The sequence below is a fragment of the Myxocyprinus asiaticus genome, chromosome 17 (genome assembly GCF_019703515.2).
Source record: "Myxocyprinus asiaticus isolate MX2 ecotype Aquarium Trade chromosome 17, UBuf_Myxa_2, whole genome shotgun sequence".
In the NCBI taxonomy this organism is placed as follows: domain Eukaryota; kingdom Metazoa; phylum Chordata; class Actinopteri; order Cypriniformes; family Catostomidae; genus Myxocyprinus; species Myxocyprinus asiaticus.
In genome coordinates, this window is record NC_059360.1 from 33,159,883 (window position 1) to 33,185,000 (window position 25,118).

General features: G+C 39.4%; 1 protein-coding gene across 5 annotated transcripts in view; it reads right to left on the bottom strand.

The window, feature by feature from the left end:
* Positions 1–25,118, bottom strand: part of LOC127455575 (baculoviral IAP repeat-containing protein 6-like) — a 213,214-nt gene that overhangs the window by 38,072 nt on the left and 150,024 nt on the right. For all 5 annotated transcript variants that reach the window (XM_051723584.1, XM_051723583.1, XM_051723586.1 and 2 more), the window contains exons 66-67: positions 11,193–11,409; positions 3,716–3,861 (exon numbers count right to left, since the gene is read on the bottom strand). In XM_051723584.1, the coding sequence (XP_051579544.1) occupies positions 3,716–3,861; positions 11,193–11,409 (363 nt within the window). The remainder of the gene's footprint in view (positions 1–3,715; positions 3,862–11,192; positions 11,410–25,118) is intronic.

Below are 25,118 nucleotides of genomic sequence, written 5' to 3' on the forward strand. Positions count from 1 at the left end.
TGACCATAAACAATAACACGACCGCTAGCTGTTAGCTACTAGCTCATTGTGCTGCATAAAACAGTTGTTGCATGGTGATTTTACACAAGTGTAAACAGTTAAATTGGCCTGGTTGTTTTAGAAGCAAGCTTTCCAGTAGCTGGTCAACTAAATAAAGTGAAGCTTTCAAGCGGAATATGGAGTTAACGTAACAAAACGTACCATCCTCCATCATGGACTCCAACAACGCTGTGGCCGAGTCCAGGGCACTCTCACTCCCATTGCTCGCCAGTCTATTGCCATAGATAGAGTCCATTTGGTCGAACCACTTCCACTTCTGTTTGAACCACTCCGGCTGTTGTGGTCCTTGATGGTTCTGTAGTCACTTAAGTTTTTTTTTTTTTTTTTTACTTTTCCCTACACTATTGGTAGGTCCGGTGCAGCCAACAGCTGAGACACTTCCTGAAAGACTTTTTCGTTTTGCGTTGTTTCTTTCGTCGCTAACGAGAGGAACGTCTGCACCTTGTTTATTGACCACGGCATGGTTTTGCACACAGCCATTTCTTTTTACAATTCGAAAGTCACGTGAACAAATGATATTGCTGTCGCTGTTGCTAACTTTAAAACTAGCGGGTTGATGTCCCGTGTCGCAAATCCAGTGACGCTGGTAGTACCGATTCTCTCTGACCAATCAGTGATCTGCAGGGTTTTGACGTCACATTTAGTATCGGCTCGGCTCACTTGGAACCTCGACCGAGGTGGTACTAAAAAAAGTAGCAGGTACCAGGTACTATCCACAGTGGAAAACCCCCAAAAGTTGAGCTGTACCGTGCAGTGGAAAAGCCCCATAAGAGTCGGGCTTCTCTGGTGCAAGTCTTGCGGCAGAGCCGTTTTTCTTTGTCTTAATTTGTCAGGGCAAACAAGTCACTGTGTCCCCCCTGGGGCCCTCAGACAAGAAAAGAATCTGTCTTTACCCTGGAAAGAGCACACCATCTCTCTCCTGACTGACCACTATCCATCCAGCACTGCCCTGCTTTCAAATCTATTAGTTTAAAGTCTCAAGGCACACAAGAAACCATGACCTATAGAGACAGGGATAATTTATTTTATTTTTATTTTTTAACAGAAGGTTTAAGTGGGAAATAAATTCCATGGGTAAGACTTTAATAACATTGAACATTAAAACAATATATAATGCTAATAGACCATTAATTAATGTACATTTACTAGTTAGAAATGGTATGAAATTTTGATTCATACAGTGGCCCAAAAAGTATTTGGACACTTAAATCACACTTTAAAATATATAAATGTAATTTCATTAGATAAGAAAATATCAAAGCAAGTGGCATCCGCAAACAAATGATGCTAGACATTTTCTCAGAACTAACTGTTCCAAGTTGATTTCTAGTGGATGTAGGAAGTGAGTACCTTTCAAGTTCAAACAAGTGTACTATTAGAGTACCCTGATGAAGGCTTTGTAAGCCGCAACATCGGTTTGTGGTTTTTTAATCAAATAGCCATGATTTAATAAAGGCTTTTTAAAAATGTAAACCCTACTCTGAGTACCTTGGACTACTAGAGCACCTGAACAGAATATCACTTATCAAAAGAGCACCAGTGGGAATTATTTTACACCAAAGTATACTGCCAAACAACACATCACAAGACCCACCAGAGAAAGAAATATACTGGACCACTGCTACACCACTGTAAAAGATGCATATCGATCTGTCCCACGTGCAGATTTAGGACTCTCCGATCACTGTCTGGTTCATGTTCTCCCGACCTACAAGCAGAAACTAAAATCAGCTAAGCCTGTAGTGAGGATTGTAAAGAGATTGACTAATGAAGCAGAGCCAGAACTACAAGCCTGCTTTGAATGCACTGATTGGAGTGTTTTTGAAGCTGCAGCCACAGACCTGGATGAGCTCACAGATACTATGACATCATATATCAGTTTCTGTGAGAATATGTGCATCCCTACTAGGATATTTTTATCATTCAATAACGATAAACCATGGTTTACAGGAAAACTCAGACAGCTTCATCATGCCAAAGAGGATGCTTACAGAAGTGGGTATAAAATCTTGTACAACCAGCCCAGAAACACACTGACCAAGGAAATCAGAGTGGCTAAAAGAAGCTACTCTGAAAAGCTGAAAAACCAGTTTTCAGCCAATGATCCTGCATCTGTGTGGAAAGGCCTGAAAAGCATTACCAAGTAAAAGACACCTCCCCCTCGCTCTGTAGAGAAACAACAAATGGCTGATGAACTGAATGTGTTTTACTGCAGATTTGAAAAGCTCAGTCTCACCCCCCTCCCCCGCTCTGATTTTCACTTCACACACACACAAACATCTCCTGGAACCCCCCCTCCTCCCCCTCAACCTGCACTTATGGTCTGTGAGGAGGATGTGTACCGAGTCTTCCAGAAACAAAAGACTAGGAAAGCTTCAGATCCAAATGGTGTATCACCTGCCTGTCTGAAAGTCTGTGCTGACCAACTGGCCCCCATCTTCACACAGATCTCCAATAGATTACTGGAGCAGTGTGAAGTTCCCTGCTGCTTCAAAAGCTCCACCATCATTCCGGTCCTCCCCCCCAAAAAAAAAAAAAAAAAAAAAAAATCACAGGACTTAATGACTGCAGACCTGTCACTCTCTCATCTGTGGTCATGAAGTCATTTGAGAGACTGGTTTTGGCCTACCAGAAAGACATCACTGGACCCCTGCTAGACCCCCTTCAGTTTGCTTACCAAGCAAACAGGTCAACATGGGACTGCATTATATCCTGCAACACCTCAACAGACCTGGGACTTATGCAAGGATTCTATTTGTGGACTTCAGTTCAGCCTTCAATATCATCATGCCTGATCTTCTCTCAACCAAACCGACCCAGCTCTCCGTGCCAACCACAATCTGTTGGTGGATCAACAGCTTTCTGACAGATAGGCAGCACCTAATGAGACTGGGGAAAATAACATCTGGGACCCTCACTATTAGCACTGGTGCTCCTCAGGGATGCGTTTTATCTCCACTGCTCTTCTCCCTGTACACAAATGACTGCACTGCAAAGGACCCCTCTGTCAAGCTCCTGAAGTTTGCAGATGACACCACAGTCATTGGCCTAATCCGTGATGGTGACGAGTCTGCATACAGATGGGAGGTTGAACAGCTGGCTGTCTGGTGCAGTCACAACAACCTTGAGCTGAACACACTCGAAACAGTGGAGATGATAGTGGACTTCAGGAGAAATCTCCTGATTCTAAAGTAGCACTCCTTGCATGCTATGTTTGACTGAACTATTAGCTTATCACATTAACTATGGATAACTATGGACATCAAGCTCTACTTAAGTTTGACAACAAGAAAGTATGCTTTGCCTTGATTTGAAAAGTACATCTACGCAGTATATCCGCAAGGGAAACAAGGGAATACGGGCTGCCTGTATTTCATCTTTGGAATTTCGCCGCGCAAAGGTATGTGTAACTGCGCCTTAAGTATCTAAATACTTTTTGGGGACACTTTTTATTTTCATATTTGAATTCACATGATCTGGCATTTTATACTGTTTATATACTGTTTATATATGACTTTTATAAATGTTACTACTCCATGATTCTTCAATAAATTCTTCATAACTTACTATGAAATAATAATTAGACAACAAAAATTCCCTAAAAAAAAAAAAAAAAAAAAAAAAAGCTTAAATGTGATGTGGATGTTCTTCTCACCATTGTTGGCCTGTTGTAGGCTGGTGGTGGCTGCATAAACAATCTCTGCAGTCTTCTGAATGTCAGGCACTAACAGGGTCAGGCCCTCTGGCTCAGGGTCGGATGTCTCTGTTTTCATAACTCCTTTACTTTTGTCTTTCTTTGACCTGAAGTGGATAAAGAAAGGACAGTAGTCACATTTCTGTACTCAAACTTTGACGCCATGAATTCTTAAAGCTAAATCAAGGGTTCATATTCATGTTTGAATACATATGAACAGCTGAAATGGTTTCATTGTCTCTTCAAAATGGAATTACATGCACATTCAGTGTTGGGTTGAGCGGACCACAACAAAAGCAGGAAAAACAACTGCATGCCCTCAAGAGCTCTCTACCTTTTATCTCCCCAACTCTGAAACACACACACACACACACACACACACACACACACACACACACCCTTGACCTGAGAGGTGCTTGCACAAACTGAATGCATCATACAAGTCCTATGGCGAAGCACACACCCTCACCACAAGCATCTCTCATTAAGCAAGAGGAAAGAAAATGAGACAGAGATATAGGAAAGAAGGCGACATGAATGTCACAAATGTCCTTTTTCTGTTGGTGAAATAGAGGACATTAAGACGGTCATGATATTCAAGAGAGACCCGGACTAGGCCGAGATTGTCTGTTTCTTTCAGAGTAACAGCCATTCGCTATAAACCTATAGGTTACTTGCATAACCCCGGTTGTCTGATAGCATTAAGTGAGGTGTCTCACTGTGAGATCCCTTCCACGTATTCCTCAGAAGCCTATTACATTATGCCAGCCAGACGTGATGCTCGTGTCTGGGAGTGGCTCCGTTCCCAGTATAAAAGGAGCGACACAGCATCACTTCGTTATTCAAAACAAGCACACCTCTTCCTCGCTTCAAACAGCAAGGAGGGTGATCTGGTGAGATATCTCACTTAATGCTATAAGGTATCTACCATTCACATCAGCAATAACATTAGTGGAGGAAAACTGTGACTTTTTGTTAATTAAAATAACGACCCCTCTTGCCTTTGAATTAAAATTCGAGTGGAAGACTTGCCTCACCCAAGGGCAGTGTAACCTATGGTGATCTTTAATATGAAGGTGAGTCTCCTGTAAAAACACTATATCAGAGTCCAAACGTTTCACATGTGTAAAAACCTTAGATATCTTGACAGGATTACCCATACCTCTGACGTTCCAACTAATAAATCTTAGAGGTGTGCCTGTCTCAGCAGTGCTGGGATCCTTATTACTATTAACCATGTAAATAATATAAACAACAGGCATACAAGATAGCAATTTAGAGCCAAAGTGGGACACCCTCCCCCCAACAAACCCCTGAACACATACACACCCAAAGTCTCCATATAACAAAAGAACAAATGAGACAGCAGTGTTTCCCGCAGTAACCAAAAGTTGTCCACAATGTGAAAACAACTCAAAGAGTAAGCAGAACCAAAAAAAAAAAAAAAAAAAGGAGGTAAGAGAAAAGACTCCTACTGACTTCAAGTCTGATAAACAGTCTACGCACAATGACAAATACAATATAATATATTTTAAAGCCTTGTGTTACAAATTACTGTGCTATCTGAAGGTGAGCATTACAGCAAAACATTGGTAAGCACCCCAGTAGCATAAATCAAATGACTACAAAGAACAGATAAATTAAATACAGGTAATGCAATAGTATAGCACGTAAGGCTGAGGAAAAAAATACTCTAACATAAATTTAAACAAACAGAAACAACACTAACCTAGTCAGAGCATCAGAACAGAAAACCACATATTATTACAATGGTAGATTTAAGAGGAGTGAGTCCACTGAATCTAGAAGTAATGCAACGATAATATTTTAATTGCAAATCAGAATACTGTATAGTTAGAAGCCTGAGTGCAAAAAAAAAAAAAAAAAAAAAAGAGCGCGAAAAAGATGGTGCTGTCTTAGCTGCTGCAGCTCACCCAGATGTCAAGAATTTGACATAGTCCCCTGCTTCCTCCGCTGAAACGAAGTCCTTCTGAACACCGTTGTATGTAATGCGAAGCCGTGCCGGGTGAAGTATTCCATAGCGAGCGCCCTCAATGCCACGAAGTTGATGCTTGACCTCGTTGAATGTAGCCCGAGCCATCTTGGCAGTGTGGTCCGGGAAGACTGACATGGTCAAATCCCCCACTTTAATCCATTGGAGCTCTCTCGCACAGCGTAAAATGTCAACAAAATCACTATGATAATGAAATCTACACACAATAGCTCGTGGTCGTTCACCAGGCCTGGGCTTAGCCACAAGGGTCCGGTGGGACCGGTCCAAAACCGGCTCCTTCTCCAGACCAAACGCTCCCTTTAGCAAGGTGGCTACAGCAACAGTGGTACAAGTGTCAGGCCCCTCTGGAAATATCCTAATGTTATTACACCGTGACCTAGACTCCAAATCCTCACATTTATTCTCCAACTTGGCTACGGTAGCAGTGAGACACTCGATAGTAGTTTTCATCCAAGCTATGTCATCGGTACAACCGGAGAGAGCATGCTCCATTTCCCCAACAGTACCCTTCAGTGTCAATATTGTAGCATTGGTAGCAGCTTTATCTTTAACCAGCTGTGCTTTCACGGCCTGCAGATCAAGCTTGATCGTTGACAGAGCATCCCGAGAGTCTCCTGGAGTTCCTTTTTAAAAATATTGGCGATGTCATTCCTCAGCGAAGCCAGCAACTTGAGCCTGAGGGCGGCGATGTCAGGGTCAAACCGAGGCAAGGCGGACTCAGCGGAAGGAGGCGATTCACACGAGGCTGTGGTCGTGGCGCGTAAACTAAGCCTCAGTTGTGTCTGAATAGTATTACGGGTTTTCATGTTTTACCAGAAAATTTAATGTAGTTCAAGGTTAAACGTGCAAACAAAAAACAGAGTAAAGTAAGTCAAGATCAAATGTATGACTGAAAAGCGCAAGTAAATTACAATTTTAATCGAAAACAGCAGGAGCCTCCAACTTCGCGTCCTACTCCATTAGCAGCTCAGCAGCACCCCCCGGACTCAAGAACCTACACTCGGAACAGCATGCGCTAACGTCTGTGCAGTAACATCCAATTCATAGAACCTTGCGTGTGCAGTGAAGACCAACTTGCCGCTTCACAAACATCCTGTATCATAACCCAGTTAAAGAGAGCCCACGATGTATAAATTCCCCTCGTGGAATGTGCACGTAAACCAGTTGAGGCCCATAAAACCCTTATTGGAATATGCCAAAGAAATCGTTTCCACTATCCAATGCAAAAGCCGCTGTTTGGTGATTGGTTCCCCCATGCACCGGATCACCCAAGACACAAACAGCTGATCACTTTCCCTGAACCTCTCAGTCCTTTCTGTGTAAATGCGCAGCGCACGGACCGGGCATAATGAATTCAACCTTTGCTGTTCCAATGAAGCAAAAGGTGGCGGACAAAAAGCACTAAGTTCAAGAGGAACAATGGACTGAATGACTTTGGGCATAAATGGAGGGTTTGGACGTAATATAACCCCTACGTCCCCTGGCATAAATTGCATACACGCAGAATTTACTGAGTGTGCATGAATTTCAATAACACGTTTAGCTGAAGCCAACACTAACAATACCTATGGAAATGAATGGAATAAATTGCTCTTGGGATACACCCTTGCATCGCAACCAGAGGACCTTGTGACACTAAATTTCATATGCTGACACAACAGATGCCCCTTGAAGACATACTAACGGGAACAAGGCCTAGAATGCAAAAAAGGATTTTTTTATTATTTTTCATAGATCTCGCTGTCTGCCAGAGAAGCCTTTGAGACAGACTGCCTGAGAAGCCCGAATGCACCAGTATATTCATCATATCATTTAACATTATTAGGATGAGTTTTGGGATTAAACCACATGCACGGCACTCAGGACTTCCCATTGAACACGTTCATCTAACCCTAAAGCAGTGAAAATTGTTATTTTGCATAACAAATGACTGTACACGGACCACCTATTTGGTGGCCTGGAAATAGATTGCACATGGGCACTTCCTGTGTGACTTGGTGAAAATAACCTTAAATTTGGTGCCAAGATCTGGGGGCTTCGAATGCAATCGTAGGGCACTTAGAAACAACATTTTAAAAAGCCATGACCCTCAAAGTTTACTTAGGTAAGTACTTAAAAAAATAAAAATCAAGACAAATATTCTAGAAAAATAACTAATCACTTTATGTACACAAGTCAGCCAATTAGGCACTTAAGTTCGAACAGGCTTTAAACATTACACACTGTGTCAGGGGACCCTGAGAAGATGTAGATTTAAAATTGGAGTCATTTGGAGCTTTCTGAGGGGTGTCCACGAAACACCTATAGAAATGAATGGAATAAATTGCTCGTGGGATTCGTCCTGGCAGCATGCCCAGAGGTCTCAGAGACCACAAATTTCACAAGGTGACCCCTCGAGAGCCTCTTGAAGGCATACTGAGAGGGCTAACGATTTCAGTTAAGTTTTGGTCAAACGTCAGAGAACGCCTTTGAAGGGCTCTGTGCAGGCACAGTGGGCAGTGCTAGCAACACCTAAAGACACACTTATAGGGAGCATGTGGGATGTCTGAGTGCTGCCAGCACGAATTAGGGTGATGTACGGCATCGGGGGCATATGGGGTGCAAAGGCATGCCAAAATGGTATTTAGTGGGTAAGGGGACAAATAACAGTTTTGTGGACAACAAGAAGACCATTTGGAAGAATAGTGGGCAAAGGGGGTACAGGAAATGAGTTTGTGGACAAGAGGAAGACTATGAGGAAGAATAGTGGGTAAGGGAGACACAGGAAGTGAGTTTGTGGACACAGGAAGAGTAGTGGGTTGGTGGACAAAATAGGGGCCCTGTGGACGCTCTTTACACTACTAGAAGCCCCGTGGGCAATAGGGGGCACGTGGGCAAGCCCCAAAGTGACTATGACAGTTCGAGGGTGCCCCTAGGTGTCCATACAGCAAAGTTAGGGGGAAATTGAAACTTACCCCAAAGTAATGGGGAAATGAGAGATAGCCACCAAGCTAGTGGGCCAGTGGGAGTCCACAGAAGCACCAACTACAATCCATTGCACCAACTATGAGTCCAATGGCAGCTTACACAAATATGGCTTTCTCCCACGAAACGCCTACGTTCCCTTAGTTCTAAAAGTGTTTACACCATCTCTTAATTTTGTATCACTAATAAATGTAACCCCATTCTCGGACAGTGCTATAGTTATGATACACAGTATTGTAATGTCACTGTTACAGCTGGTTTTCAGTTAGGAAGCCAGTGGGGAAGAACCACTGACATTTTCATTAGAAAAACTAAAAATAAATACAGCAATCAATACTGTAAAGTTTTTTTGTTTGTCCCCCAAAGCTGATACACATCCACGATAGTGTCTCAACTGTGGTGAATTTTAGGTCTGATTTCAGCTCAGATACACTGCATGGACAGAGAAGAATAAATAATGGACAGAAAGCCAGAAGCTCAGGGCAGTGTGAAGGCCACTGGAGATTTGAAGCTGTAAGAGGGAAGGTGAGCGGCACCGAATTATCTAGCAGTCATTTATCATGGTGTGTTTTTCCTCTAGTGAAACACTGGGTTTAACTAGTGGATACAGCATCAGGTAAAGAGGTGAGAGAGGTTAGGAAATGCCACTGTTTTTCCAGGCAGATCAGAGATGCTAGACATTCATCAGATAGCAGTTGTTCTCTCCATCAGTTTTTCCCATGGTGTGTGGGGGAGTGTGCATGCGCATGGTCCAAAATTATAGCTGAAGTGTGCATTTCTGTGCCACCGAACGGAATTGAAAAAACAAATGTTTGTTTTCAAACAGCTTTTTCAATAGGACCCGTGTGCTGTTTATCGAACAACCAGATAGTCATGCCCCAACACGCCATTGGTTGAGTCAGTGTTATTTTGTTGGTACGGACGGGTCGCTTAAAACAGAAACGTGTTTACAGTTTGAGAAAATTAACCAACAAATGGCTTACTTACAGTTGTTTCAGCATATTAAGCTGGGATAAGAGAAAGTGTTTTACCAGAGAAAAAAAATTACATGCTTCAGCTTTAACTTTTACCCTATCTCTCAATGGTGAGTGAATTGCAGATCTAATATACAGTATATATATATCTGTCAAAATTAACGTTAACACATGCGATTAATTAGAGTTTAAAGTGCTCATTTTTCTTGATCACGATTAACACATTTAACGTTAATAAAGCATAACACTGGTTGGAAGGGCGGAACCTGTGTGATGTGTCTGCCTGGAGTCATTACACTGATGCAACACACACTCACACAACAGTGCTTCTGTGTTAGTGATAAAATAATGGAGAAAGGAGCTCTTAATGCTCTTTGTTGTACAAAACAAGCCCAGATGGGACTTGTGACAGAAATCAAGTATTTTTCAGCCTATGTAAGGTGCACTTTATTTACCAGAGAAGCAAAATGCAGAATGAGACGTTTTTGTCTGCAAGTACTTTTCATGTGGAGTTCAAAGCGGCACTTGACGCTGGCATTGACACCCTCACGTGAATCAAGAAAGCTGCTTCATGATTGCTGTAGCAAAGCAGATAGGCACAGTCTTGTGGAGTATTAGAGTTTGAGAATTAATGCCCATTGCAGTGAATACTTAACCAATGTGGACTAGTATTTCAATTTGTCAACCTCTCAATTAGACTTTTGGAAAAGTTTAATTTTACTTGAATTGGAAGTGCATTCTTATCTTTATACTGTGGAAGGCTTTGTTTGGAAAATGTTAATAAACCATTATATTGTTACAAATGGTTTTGTATTCTTTCCTAAGATGGAAATAAATGCATTTTGAAAGGAAAAGTAATCGATATAGATTAAAATTTCTGCACTTTCAAAATCTGCGATAAATTGCGATTAACTACGAAAACACATGCAATTAATTGCAATTAAAAAATGTAACTACTAATATATAAATACTGTCCAATTGGATGATTTAGCTGTTTTTTCCATTGCATATTAGTGATGAAAAGGGCGAGTCATCGTGTGACTCCCAGCATCCTATAATGATGAGCCAGTCAAAGTCTCTTTAAGAATCTGCACCCATTACAAAATGTGAAGATAAATATCAGTTTTATTCCAAATACATTCATTGCATTCAAGCAGATTAATGCGAGGAATATCCCAAATGTGTGTAGCCACATGGGGTTCTGGTGCAAATATAAGATAAAACTGTATATTTTCCACTGGGGAAAAAAATGTTAGAAAACGAGCAAGTCGCGACAGATGTTTTCTTTAGTAGACAGTATGTCGCTCATTTGAATCGCTCACGTCGATTACATCAGCAAAAGTCAAGCTACCATGATTTAAACCATGTATTATGTACCTAAAAAAAAAAGTTACCAGCCACTTTGTTTGCCAAAGTCAATTCTTACTTTGTACTGGCACTTGGCGAGTGTTTATTTTTGACCCTGTGTCTGTTTCAGAGAGCTTACCTGAGGCGGTTAGTGTAGGTGTCCACACAGGTCTTCATCTTGGCCAGGAGCATGCCAACAGAGGTCTGACACTCAGTGCGTTCTTCATCCTGCTCTTCCTCATCAGCATCTCCTGAAAGTGGCAGCAGTAAAGGAACCAGGCTGGTGCAGGTGGAAATGGCCCTCAGCAGCTCCAACAGAGCACGATACAAGGGGACGTGACGTGCCATGTCCAAAACTGCAGGAGAAAGAGAGAGAGAGAGAGACAGACATTATTCACTGAGACAGGGCATTATAAAAGACAAAGTTGATTCCATCTCTTAAATGACGGAAGGACAAAAGGGACACACACACACACACACTTAGATCTGCAAGGTTAATAACATTTTTAACAGATGTTTTCAGGGGCATCTTTGGCTCCATAGATTAATACCATAGTTTGAGTCCTCACAGAGGAAAAGGAGATATCATACAAGCAGACTGTGTAACTAAGGATGTGCAAAACTATATATTTTCAACACTGACTAGTCGGCAAACTGCCTGAACAACTAGCTGACTAATCGGTCTTAAGGACCCCCTGCATAATTAGGTTGGTTTCAGGTTCACCTGATTTGAGATCCCTATACTTAGACACATTTTTAAAACCAGGACTATTTTTAACTTGACATACAGTCTTAAAAACATCTGAATGTGTATGGTTGTAGCAGAGGTGCTTTACAGGGGATGAATTTAAAGATCCAGCTTTTCTATATGGGATTTTACCATGCAAACTGTAAGAAATAAATCTGGATAAACTAGATTCTCACTAATCAACTAATCAGTTGTTGGACAATTATTCAATTAGTCGACCATCGTGACCCATTTACAGTAGCCTTGCATAACAATTTTACTTTCATGGTAGACCGACAAAGAAACATCTCAACAGTACCGCCGCTCCTGATATGCATATTATGCAGAAGGGCACCAACTTCCTAGGGGGTAACCAAAAACTCCACCGGCTGGCCTTCCTTGCATGTTACACTTTATTCAATGACCCGATAGCAGTCACGGAACACAGACGACAGCCTCGCAGCTTCCACCACGCCTTAATGTTGACAAAATGTTATTGAAAATTTTAATAGATGAAATCATGAAAGAAAACCTTTCTGCATAATCAGTTATGATGTACACTGAAAACAGATAATATACTAAAGGGGTATTCAATTAAAGTTCCAAGATGTCCGTTCTCTACATTTCCTTCCCAGCAAAGGTCCGGATAATAATACCTAGCTTACATGGTGTCGGTAGTCATATGGCTATGAAATTATATAATATTTAGTTTTTATAACTTGCCATGTTGGCAGCAATAGTACTTTATATATATAAAAAAAAAATTAAAAAAAAAAAAAAAATCCTGAACAGTCAAAATAGTCTCTTCAAAACTGGGCAGGGATGAGGACATTGGGGGCCCAGTAGTGGGGTCTGAAGGATCTTCTACCAAAGGATTAAAATATTTAATCAAGACTTCATCACTCGAGGGCACTTGGATATGAATATTAAAAGATAAGTTCAACAAGCAAGTTGTTTTGAAGCTGAATGACAGGAGTCCATTTTTTGTGTTTCAAATATTTTTACATTCAGAATATATAGTATGTGTATGGGACATAGGAGGCCTTTTGACTGATACAAAATACTGTATGGGGGTTTAGGGGTGTCCCCTGAGAGAGAATTTATAAAAATGTAAAAGTCTGACTTGACCATTTTAATATTTTCTTTAAAGTGAGAATCTACTAACAAACAATTTACATAACAGTGAAACATTAAAATACTGTTTGCTTAATTTAAGTATAAATAGGCTTTCCTTGCCATGATGACATCTCTGATTAACTTTCACAAAATTAGAACAAAAATCTGTTTATTATAAAAAAGAAGAAGAACATCCTGACACAAACCTGGCTTAGCTGAACCATCTGAATCATATATCAGATGGATGAAGATAGATTAACTTTGCTTCATTTTTGTTTTCTATAGTGTGTTTAAGCGAAAGATGGCATTATCTGTAGCGGGGGTCTCCGCTACTATTGTTAAAATAACTGCGCCCTCAACTATGTACAGTAAATCAGGTTTTATGCGTGCCTTGTGTCTATAGCTGGGAGAGAGGTAATGCAGGGGGAGAGCCGGAATAAGCGTGTAGCGCTGAACGTGCTTTATTCCCACTCTAGAGACAAATATTTCTCTATAGTGCTGAATGCGCTATTCCCCCTACACGCGTGTGTACACGTATGCATACACAATCACTTAGTCAGGTGTCAGATAACAAGCACAAAGATTTAGATCTCGGCCCGGTTTGAATTGTCCTTCAGTCCGGATCTGGACCGGAGTCTGCATATTGAGTACCCATAATATACTATATATTAAAGATAGATAATATATTTTTATATGTATATTATTAATCTATAATATTTATCTAATTATATTTATTATTATTTATATAATAACATACTTATTAAAATTGACTGATTCACATGACAGAGAAAAATATCTGTATACATTAGATGGAAATCTAAAGAGATGGAGATGAGAGACGTAACACGTGTTTCAAGTGTTTCACTTCACCCTGCAGCTGAGTAGTTCTAATAGTTTTTACACAAAGCTTTTTTGCTATTTCTGTCTTTGTCAAAGGTGCTGTAATTTGACGAAGCACCACTATGTGAGAGGCGGCAAAACTAGACCGCACCAAATTTGCATGCTTGCATCACTGATAGCTTTTTTGATAATAAACAGGAGCGATAATCCCATCAGTTTTAACCAGTCCAAGAATGAGCCACTTGTTGTAGAACTTACATTTCCCCATTGTTTGGTATTTGATTACCTCATAATCCACCTGTGTGTATCCCGTACCGCTCTAATGGCTCTGTTAGCATGCAAAGCAGTTACCGTAGTTATTACCAGCCAATCAAAACACACATTTGCTGTTTTAAACATCTCCTACATTCACGCCCCAAAATTTAACACCTCTGTAAACAACATTTTAGACATTGTATTTTATAGATATTTAAGACTTTTTAAGGGCCCACGGGTACCCTTTGAAAAGGAACTTGCATCGCGCCTAGTAAGGACACAGTGTAACCGGGGAGACTATTTTTCTTCTAAAGTTAAGAAAAAACTATATCCATTAACAAAGCAGCAATCAAGACATTAAAAAAGTTTCAGGTTTGGCCAAAAAACCCGTCACTCTCTTTCTGAATGTGCCAAGCTGCTGTGAAGACCATTGGTCTTAGAGAGCTTTTTATGTGTGTATTTCCTGTGTGAATGAAAAGAAGCAATAATCCTTTTGTGGCACCCCAGAGTTTTAATGCCAGAACGAGGACAGTAAGAAAATAAAGGATGAGCGAGGGAGAGAGAGAGATTACTTTGAGTGTCTTCAAGCAAAAAAGTATAATCAGGCTCATATTATCAGTGTGCAATAAATGTAAAGAGCAGGATCACTGTGAGTGAAAATAATGTGTTTTGTTTGCTGTTGTGTGTTTTCTTACATAAAAGAACAATTTTGTTTGCTTGTCAGGCTATTTGGTGTTTGAGTGTGCTTGTGAAGTTTCAAAGTATGTGTGTTTCTAAGAAAGAGGAATTTCAAAAGACTGAAGGAGCGCTGTCAAACGGTTTCAGCTACTGCAAGGACACAATAGATCAGAGAGTATTTAGTGTGTGTGTTTGTATCTTCTCAATGTCACACTATGTTCCTGATTCTCCTCATGCTCTCCTCAGTTCAGACCATTTCTCCTTTGCTCATCTCATTTACAGACTGATTTACTGCACACATATCCTCTTCTCTGTCCCTCTCTCTCCCTCATCAGACATTCAGCTCAATGCTGGATTGGGTGGATGATAAACAATATTAGAGAGAGCAGAGAGGACACACACGTCAGTCCCCCTGCCCTCCATCGCCATACACAAAGAGGAGGAGAGGAAGGAGGACACGACAGAAGGAGTGGAGAAAGGAAGAGATGAGACAAAACAGAATGAGAGGAGCAGAAAGGAGAAAAATAAAGGAGTGGAAAGGCACAGAAAGGAAGAGAGGAGAAAAGACCATTAAATAGAAAAGGAAAGGTGAGGAGAGGAGACAAGAAATGGGAAGAGAATATAGCTGCAAGCAGCAATGATGGGCCCAAGCACCATGTGTCCATTTCCCCCAGTCACATCCATGTGATTAGCCCCCAAGAATAAACATACATGTCAATTTTTATCTAAATCACACATTGCACACAGAAGATATGAGACACTTCCTGTTTCCCAGTTTTCACCATTAATTGAATGCCTCGCCATGGCAACACCGTTTGATATATAAAAAATCTGTTCACAATTTAGCATCTTCAATATCTTGGCATAATACTGTCTAAATGTGGTGACAATATTCACCTGGCTGCACGATTATAGCAAAAATCATAACTGTCGATTATTGCCCTTGATATTGTAATCGCGATTATTAATGTCTATTAAAATATTAAATTTCCGTGACCTCACAATGCATGCGGTTCTTCAGAGCAGCAGATTTCAATGGTGGATATGAGCTGCTCTCCATTTTCTTTTAAGCATCTTTTAAGCATTAAATATTATAATAATGTTTGTTAATGAAAGGCCAAATAAAAATTATTTTAAATGGATATCTATGGTATAGAATAAATTAAATTATTGCTAAATTACTGCTTAAATTATTAGTCCACGTACAGTAAATAATATGACCTATTCAATATTCAAACATATTAACAGCCAATTTAAATTGACCAAGTTAGTTACTGCATTCAGTAAGCCCTTTGGTGGTGAGACAGGGGACCATTCATCCTGTTAGATCTTCAGTGGTGATCTTGTTCACGTAAGATCATCTTTAGATCATTTTTGGCCTCAGTGGTGCACTTTGGAAAATAAAACCAATTTGTGATCGGAGTTTGTGCGATTCGTGAAAACGTTAAATCTACTAGTACCAGCTGCATGGCAAATGGGTCTTATTAGAGCAGACGTGATAATGATGGTGATTCCTGAAATGCCTTATGCCATATTCTTTATGTTGGCTGCACCTCCAAACCAAAACAGTTAAGCTGAATTACTTTATTGCTATTTGGTACAAATCAAATTCACATTGGCCTACTTATTAACATGACAAAACAAAACTGTTATTACATTTTTAATAAATTGTACACAGAAATCGAGCAACGTGACAAACTTTCCCATTACAATGACTGCTGTCACTCACTGCAGGTTTACACTGTTTGAGACCTGCATTTTGATGCAAGCTCAGTGACGCTCCGCACACTCACTAATGCTCTCATTAAAAACAAAGCTGTCTAATCAGTTGTCATTACTGATAGGACAGAGGACACATTTAAGCGGCTCTGATTGGCCATTGCCAATTCTTTACTCAACAGACATGTTAGTTATTGATTAGAGTACTCAACCGCTGCAAAAACACGTTGTAAATAGAAACCATTGATGCAACAGGAGCAGACTTAAATTGAATGCTGTAATTGTAAGTTTTCACGATTACATAATCGTGGCAGCCATAATCGTAATCGCGATTAGTTTTTCGATTAATTGTGCAGCCCTAGGTGACAGTCTCATTAATCCCCTTGGAGTATTTAAAAGTTCAGAGATTGCGATATTAAAAAAATCCAAATTGGCTGACTTCCTGTTGGGCAGAGCTAATAACTATAATTATGAAAGTTGTCCGGCTTGATGAGAACTATATATGTACCAATTTTGGTGACTGTAGGTGAAAATGGGGGTGCTACAGAGGCTGTCTTACATGCCCATTTTAAAGGGGGCACTACAGAGACCCCCCTACACACCCATACGTGGCTGTAATGGCCAACGACTCTGATGTGTGTGCAAAATGTCATGAAATTTTAAGCATGCCAAGTGCCTCAAAAACACCCAAATATAGGGGAAAAAAGGAATAATAACAATTGCGTTGTCATGGCAACACTATTTAAGATATCAAATATCCCTTGACAATTTTACCTCAGCAGTGTCTCGACATTATTCTAAACAATTTTGAAGCAATTCATGTAAACATTTCAAAAGTCTATTAAAAGTGCCATACTTCCTGCTGCCAGTTGGTGGCGCTATGACCATGACCCATAATAGCCGTATCCATGTGATCAGCCCCCATTACCAAACATACAGCTGAATTTTCATCAAAATCACACAACGCACACATGTTCAATATATTTAAAATATGTTCGCAATTTAGCATCTTCAATGTCTTGGCATAATGTTGCCTAAATTTGGTGACAGACACATGAATCCCTTAGGAGGAGTATTTAAAAGTTCAGGGCTTGCAATTTCCAAAAAAGATCCAAATTCAATCCAAAATGGCCGACTTCCTGTTGGATAATAATTAATAAATAATAATTGTTATTTTGAAAGTAGTCCAGTTTGAAGAGAACAATATATGTTCTAAATTTGGTGACTGTAGGTGAAACTGAACCCACCACTTTAGTCAAAAGGTGGCACTATAGAGCCCCACCTCCACACCCATGTGTTAACTTTTGCCCAGGCCTAATGGCCAACAACTCTGATATGTGTGTCAAATTTCATGATATTTTAAGCATGCCAAGTGCCTCAAAACCACACATATATATGAAGGAATAACATTTAATATATCAAGAAACCCTTCATAATTTGGCATCAACAGTGTCAACAATTAATGTAAACAATTTGAAAGCAATTCAGGTAAACATAAGAGGGCTATTTCAATAATCAAGATACCACACTTCCTGCCACCAGTTGGTGGCCCTATCTATCTATTTATCTAACTATATATGTACCAATTTTGGTGTCTAAGTAAAAATGGGGGTGCTAGAGAGCCCCCCTTACATGCCCATTTCCAAGAAGGTGCTACCCTGCAACTTTTCCCAGCCCTAATGGCCGATGACTCTGATGTGTATGCAAAATTTCAAGAGTTTTCACACGTTAAGTGCCCCAAAAGTACTGAAAACATTGAAAATAGTAATAATAATAAATATAGCTGCAACCAGTGATGGGCCCAAGCACCATGGGTCCATTTCCACTCGGTGGCTTTCGGAAAACAATGCATGATGGACACAGCAGCAACTCAACATTAATGTAAACTTTGAACCTAATCATACAATGTGTAATAGATATATGCCACCATTCCAGTTTGACTACAACGTCATGTAATTTAATCCGTTGCCATGACAACACTATTAAAGCTATCAAGCATCCTTTCAAAATTTTCCATCAGTAGGGTCTAAATAATTTTGAATCGATTTGGGTAAGAGGACTATTTCAAAGTCTGTTGTAAATGACACACTTCCTGCTGCCAGTTGGTGGCGCTATGACCGTGACCCACAATAGCCACCATCCATGTGATTAGCTCCTAAGAATTGATGTCTTGGCATAATGTTGTCTAAATGTTGTGTCAGTCTCATGAATCACATAGAAGGCGTATTTTAAAGTTCAGAGAAGTCAGAGAATCAATCCATCATCTATCTATCAATCAATTTTTAATTTGAATTTTGATTAAATTTAACTGATTAATTTGACATTTTTGCTATAATTTAATATAATTATTTATTGAAAAATATGTAGATCTAAATATTATATTGTAATTTACCATTTTTATTTATCCTTAAAATGGCTTTAAATTAACAACTGCAATTCAAGGTATTAGGTGTTAAGATTGCACAGAAGTCATATAGGCTTGTAATTTAGTTGTAATTCTGTGGCAATAGGTTTAAATTTATTTTATTGTTGCATTTTTTCTTTGTTCAAGGTCAAAATAAACGAGGGGTCCCCCTGTCACAGGGGGACATAGGACCCTCGCAAACTGTAGCCAGGGCAAACTGGCAAACATGTGAGATGTGTCCTGAGCAGGAGTCAGAGCACTTGGAATGTCAACAAGAAATTAGAGAGTCATCAAAAGAACTTGATGAGCATGTTGATATAATTCCTGATCTATCCATTCAAAATGAAAGAAACAATCGATTTGAATCTAGTTTGAATGTAGGGTTGCAGTGGTATACCGGTTTCACGGTATACCACGGTATGAAAATTGACGGATTTCATACAATGTACATTTGCTTATCTACGGTACTGAGAAAAAAAAATGCAACCGGACGGAGAATCTCACCTGCGCATGCGCATCTCCTTTCCTCCTCGACTGCCTGTCAGACTCGCCAACTTGCGCCACACACACACACATGCAGTGGAGAAAATGTCAGAGACAAGCGAGGCAAGGGGGTCTGACATAAGTGAGTGTGTGAGTTAAAGCAGTGTTTCTCAACTGGAGGGTCACAGGTTTATTCGTATTGGGTCGCAGACAGCAGGGAAAGTACAATGGTATGGTTCTCCCATTGAAGATATTTCAGCAGCCGCCCAAGTGATAGCCTGTTTAGGACTGCCGAGTCAGATTTAATGATAATCTCGCAATCAGCTAAAGGCTTCTCATCTGCACTTTCGCACGAGTGTAACGGAACCAGCTTGCGATCATGATCTGCTCTTCTCTCTGCCGCACGCATACAACAACCGGGCTTCCTTCGATATTGCGGAGCGCAGACCTCAAAACGGATGTGACCTTTTCTAGTTTAAAGCATTACGGAGAAAGTCAAGTCGAACCTCTCAAACAGCAGGCAGCCCTGACATGCCAAACAGCACTAAGGAAAAGAGCAACACTTGCTATGCACTATTTTTTTTAATTATAAATCATCACCTTTACAAAATTGTTTCACGATTTTACATGAGAAAAAGTAATGTATATTTTGACAAAATGTTATAGTTTCATATGAAATAATCTAAAGGTAGAATCTATTAGACTTCATTTTATATCAACAGTGGCAGTTGCAGTTCAAATTTCAAAATGTGTTTCAGCTAGTATTTATTTTTTCATAAATACTATCATTTGTTATTATTATTATTACTATTATATAAGACTAGCTACACTGACCTAACCATGGTAATGAGGAGCCTTTCCTCCTGTGTAACATGTATGTTCTGTTTGAATTATGTTTGGAATTAGGAAACAAACAGAATAATAATGGGCTCATATAAGTAAATATGCTCTTCAATTTTTAAAAGGGGGAGAGAAACATTCTTGTCGCTTTTGTCATTGATGTCAACAACAAAAATAATGTCACTTGATGCATGTCCTTGTACTGGAAAACCATGAACAAAACTATGCAACATAAAAGGAAATGCGACCCAGGATACATTAAATACAGGTTACATTTTTACTGTGGTGGGCTGCCACTTGATATCCAATGTAAAATCTAAGTCCTGAAGTAAAACCAGTTGAGAACTACTGAGTTAAAGGTACAGACAGGAGCAGTCTGGCTGTGCTGTCGCGCACCTACAGCATATGTTAATTGTTAATAATCATAGGACATTACTTCAAAAGTTCACACAGCTGATGTTATTTTTTATTTAGTAGTTACATATGCTATGCTAATATGTAAACTAACATGCTTTAGTTATATAACATGTTATAGTTACATGCTATTTTTTTATCATGTTTATAATTTGGTTTATTATTATAATTCTGTTAGCTTTCAAAATTTTCAAAAGTGAGACATTTTTTTTTTAACACATACTTCCATTAAAAAAATGGTTTCAAGTTTAAATTATAATAAAGCGTTTGTTCAACCAAAAAAAAAAATAAAAAAAATATTCTGTTTTCACTCCTTTAAGGGTCATTGTAACTGATAATAATAATTGTGTAATACCGTATGCAGTGATACCGTGATATTTTCTGAGACAGTTATCGTACCGTGAAAATCTCATACCATTGCAACCTTATTTGAATGTCTTGTGTAGATCAGATGCTCTCAATCTACTTAGGTCTCTGAACTCCAAACAAAAATATATTTTCTGTCAAGACAGTGGTGCTTAGAGAAAGTTAGAAGTAAAAAACCATAACCTTTCCATGTATTTGTTATTGGAGGTGCAGCAACAGGAAAGTCACATTTAATCAGAGCTACTCATTATTAAGCAACCAGATTATTATCCCAAACTGCAACTGCACCAGACAAAGTTTCTGTTCTATTGACTGCACCTACTAGAATTGCTGCATTCAACTTAGGTGCCAAGACCATCCATAGAACATTTTCAATCAGGACAGACGTAAAACTGCCTTACACACCTTTAGGAGAAGAAAAAGTAAATACAATGCGTGTGGTATTTAGTGACTTGCATATACTGATTATAAATATACATTTCTATGGTAAACCACAGCCTACTAGCCTATGTCCATGGTAGGCTTAGACAAATAAAACAGACAGGTGACTACTCTCCATTTGGTAAAGTTAGTATAATTGCTGTGAAAGATTTTTCCAATTGCCACTTGAGAGGAAAACCATTGTATTTGCAAAATGCACCATTGGATTTGTGGAACAGCACATTCCAGAATTAACAATCACTGTTAGACAAAAAGACTCAGCTTTTGCGGAAATATTGAATAGATTGTGTACACGTAGGAAGAGTTGCCCATTATCACTTTGAATAAAATATGCACAAAAGTACGGAAACTGGGCAAACCACTTCGCTTTACACATTTTCCCAACAAATACGCAAGTGGAAGAGCATAACATCAAACAGATAATTGCATATGCCCAGACCACATTTGTGTAGAGGCTCAGGAGTTTGAGAAAAATCAACAAACTGGACAAATGCAACTTAAAAAGGGACACTTTTCCAAAGTATTTAATTCCTGTTAAGAATATTGACATCGCTGATGGGCTTGTAAATGGTGTCTGCGGTACTGTAACAGACATGGCCCTTAATACAAACAACACAATTGTGAATGTAGCATTTGTTCAGTTTGGTGATGATAAAGTTGGGAATACCACTTGAAAGCGTACACCACCACCTAGAAACATCATGAATTCCACTCCAATTACTTTTAGCGAGTTAACAGCAAGGGTGGGTTGTGTAAGCAGTTCCCATTAAAGTTGGCAAGTGCTTGAACTGTACACAAAGTGCAAGGATTAATTGTCAGTGAAGCAGTCATATCACTAAAAAAGATTTTTGCAGCTGGACAGGCATGTTGCTTTAAGTCGAGTCAAGACTTTAAGTGGGTTGATCATTCAAAATTTTGCTGATAAAGCAATTTATTGCAAAAACAACATCCAAGAATGTATCAACACAATGCCACAGTTTGAACTTTATAACATTTCACCACATAACACAAACAAATCTTTTTCAATTTTCCTAATGAATGGTCCGGGTTTACACTGCCATTTGCTAGATTTAACGGCATGTGAACATTTGCCCAGCCCCTAATGGTTAACAACTCTGATGTGTGTGCCAAATGTCATGTAAATTTAAGCATTTCAAGTGCCTCAAAACACACCTAATATATAAAGAAAGGAATAATAACATTCAATGTGTTGCCATGGCAACATTATAAAAGATATCAATAAATTGCCCCACAATAGTCACATCCATGTGATCAGCCCCAATACCAAATATAAATCTCAATTTTGATCTAAATCACACAATGCACGCCGAAGATATGAGCACTTCCTGTTTCTAATTTTTTGACGTTAATTTATCGTCATGGCAACACCATTCGATATATCAAAAATCAGTTTGCAATTTAGCATCGCCAAAGTCTTGGCATGATGTCGCCCACATTTGGTATCTGTAACATGAAATCCCTAGGAGTATTATTTCAAATTCCAGAGCATGCATTTTTTTCAAACAATCCAAAATGGCAGACTTCCTGTTGGGCGGAACTTATGACTATCAGTGAGAAAGTTGTCTGGCATGATGAAATCTATATGTGTACAAAGTTTGGTGATGGTAGCTCAAAAGGGATGTGCTACAGAGCCCCCCGAACATGCCCATCTTCTAGGTGGCGCTACAGAACCATTAACAGTTCAGAGACTGCAATATTCAAAAATTCAAAAATTGTCGACTTCCTGTTGGGTGGAGCTAATAACTATAATTTTGAAAGTTGTTCGTCTTGATGAGAACTACATATGTACCAATTTTGGTGACTGTAGGTGAAAATGGGGGTGCTTACATGCCCATTTCACATGCAAGGGTTCAAGCATTCGTGCAATTCCAAACATTAGTAACTGCTACAAGTTATTATACAAATCTACAAACACGGCACAGTATAACAGAAAAGGAACATTGTAAACTGTCAAACACACAGCAATTTCAGAGTCAAAATAAAAGCTCCAGGTGAAGATGAAGTAAATAGAACAGAAATATATACTTTTGTATATATCAAATTAATCGTCAAAATAATTTGTTTAAAATAGGTTTAGATTTTGCTCACCTTGTTCATTCTCCCCTGTGCTCATTTAGTGAAAAACATGCCTTCGATATTTTAAATAGTTTTTTTTTTTTCAATGCCTTTAAAATATTGAATCTACTTGACTAGCATGGCTATTTGGATAATATGATGGTTCCTCTGATTTAAAAAAATAAATAAAAATTATCGAGATGTGTATTGAATACCGTGGATAGGCTGAAAAACATTGAGATATTGTAGCAATATAATCCAGTATTAGTTTACAGTGTGTGTGTGTGTGTGTGTGTGTGTGTGTGTGTGTGTGTGTGTGTGTGTGTGAGTGAGAATCATTCACATGAGATCTGGGAAGAGTAGAAAAGACAACATTCAGCGAGCGCACTGAGATGTGCTCCATCAATAATGCAAGAGAACGAGGAATAAAACAAGATGAGCTCTGCTGCATCTCCCATTCACACAACACTGAGACTCAAGACAACCATGACCAATGAATCAACATACACACACTAAAGTGACAATCTTACCTACTGACTCACGTGCCACACACAATGAGAATAAAAGACAGAAGAGATTGTGTGAAAGAGAGAATGAAAGGCAAGCAAGTTTTTCAATCAAGTTTTTCCAATGAAGCTCTTCAGTGGGGACTTTACAGACTTTCCAGCATGATTTATTTTACAGCTGCTTTGAAACAGTGTATTGTACAAAGCGCTATATACAAATAAAAATGACGACTTGAAAAGACGAAGATGTTCAGCTACCCTGAGGAGCTCATGAAGACTATTGGGGCCTCAGCCTATGGGGATTTGTCTACATGTAGACCTCTGCCTAGACATTTGAACCTCAATTTAAACCACACCATTAAGTACCCAAAATTAAGCAAGAATCCGGAGGGTATTTTTAAAATGTGGCTCTTGTAAACAACAGAACTTGTCAACTGGCTAAGTAGCATCAAACAAGCCTAGTCTTACGAGACAGGAGGCGGCAATCCGTTCTTTGCCTCAGTTCCAGTTTAAAACCAACAGCACTGGCACATTGTGACCGGCTTCAAAATGCCACTCTTTTTGGATTCAATCCTGCTGACTTCAAAGATTACAGATGACATTGGTGGCTCCCAGAGTTACTTTAAACATGTGGAGTCAGCCAGCAGACACCTTGGTGCCCAGACAATCTGACTGAGGGCATTGCAGAACATCAACATGCTCGTGAGAAAGTGGCACCCTTACAGAAATGTCAGCGCAGCACAAAAGCTGTACTTAGGGAAACTATGCCAGTAGAGGCTGTTTATACAGAAGGATGTTTGACTGAGCTAATGGTGACAACCACGAGGCAGTAATTTTCCTCCTCTGTGAGCTGCTAAAAAAACTTTCATCTAACAGAAGTATAACAAAGCACATTCTTCCCTTTCTGCAACATTTAAGTCCACTAAATCATTCAGAGCATTTATATTGTCTGAAGAGAATTAAGTTGCTCAAGGACTCTAATGACATGGTTTCTGGCTCCTAAGGAGGGCAGGATTTTGGACCACTGGCTGATCAACAGATTGAATAACCTAGTGGTACACCTTTTAAAAGACTTCTGTCAGAGGAGATGCAATATTTAATTTGATGTGCACGAAAACGATGCTGTGAGAGACTGCAAAGCAGTCCTTTAAATATGTCTTACTGCCATGTCAACATCAAAAATACTGAAAATTGGTTTTC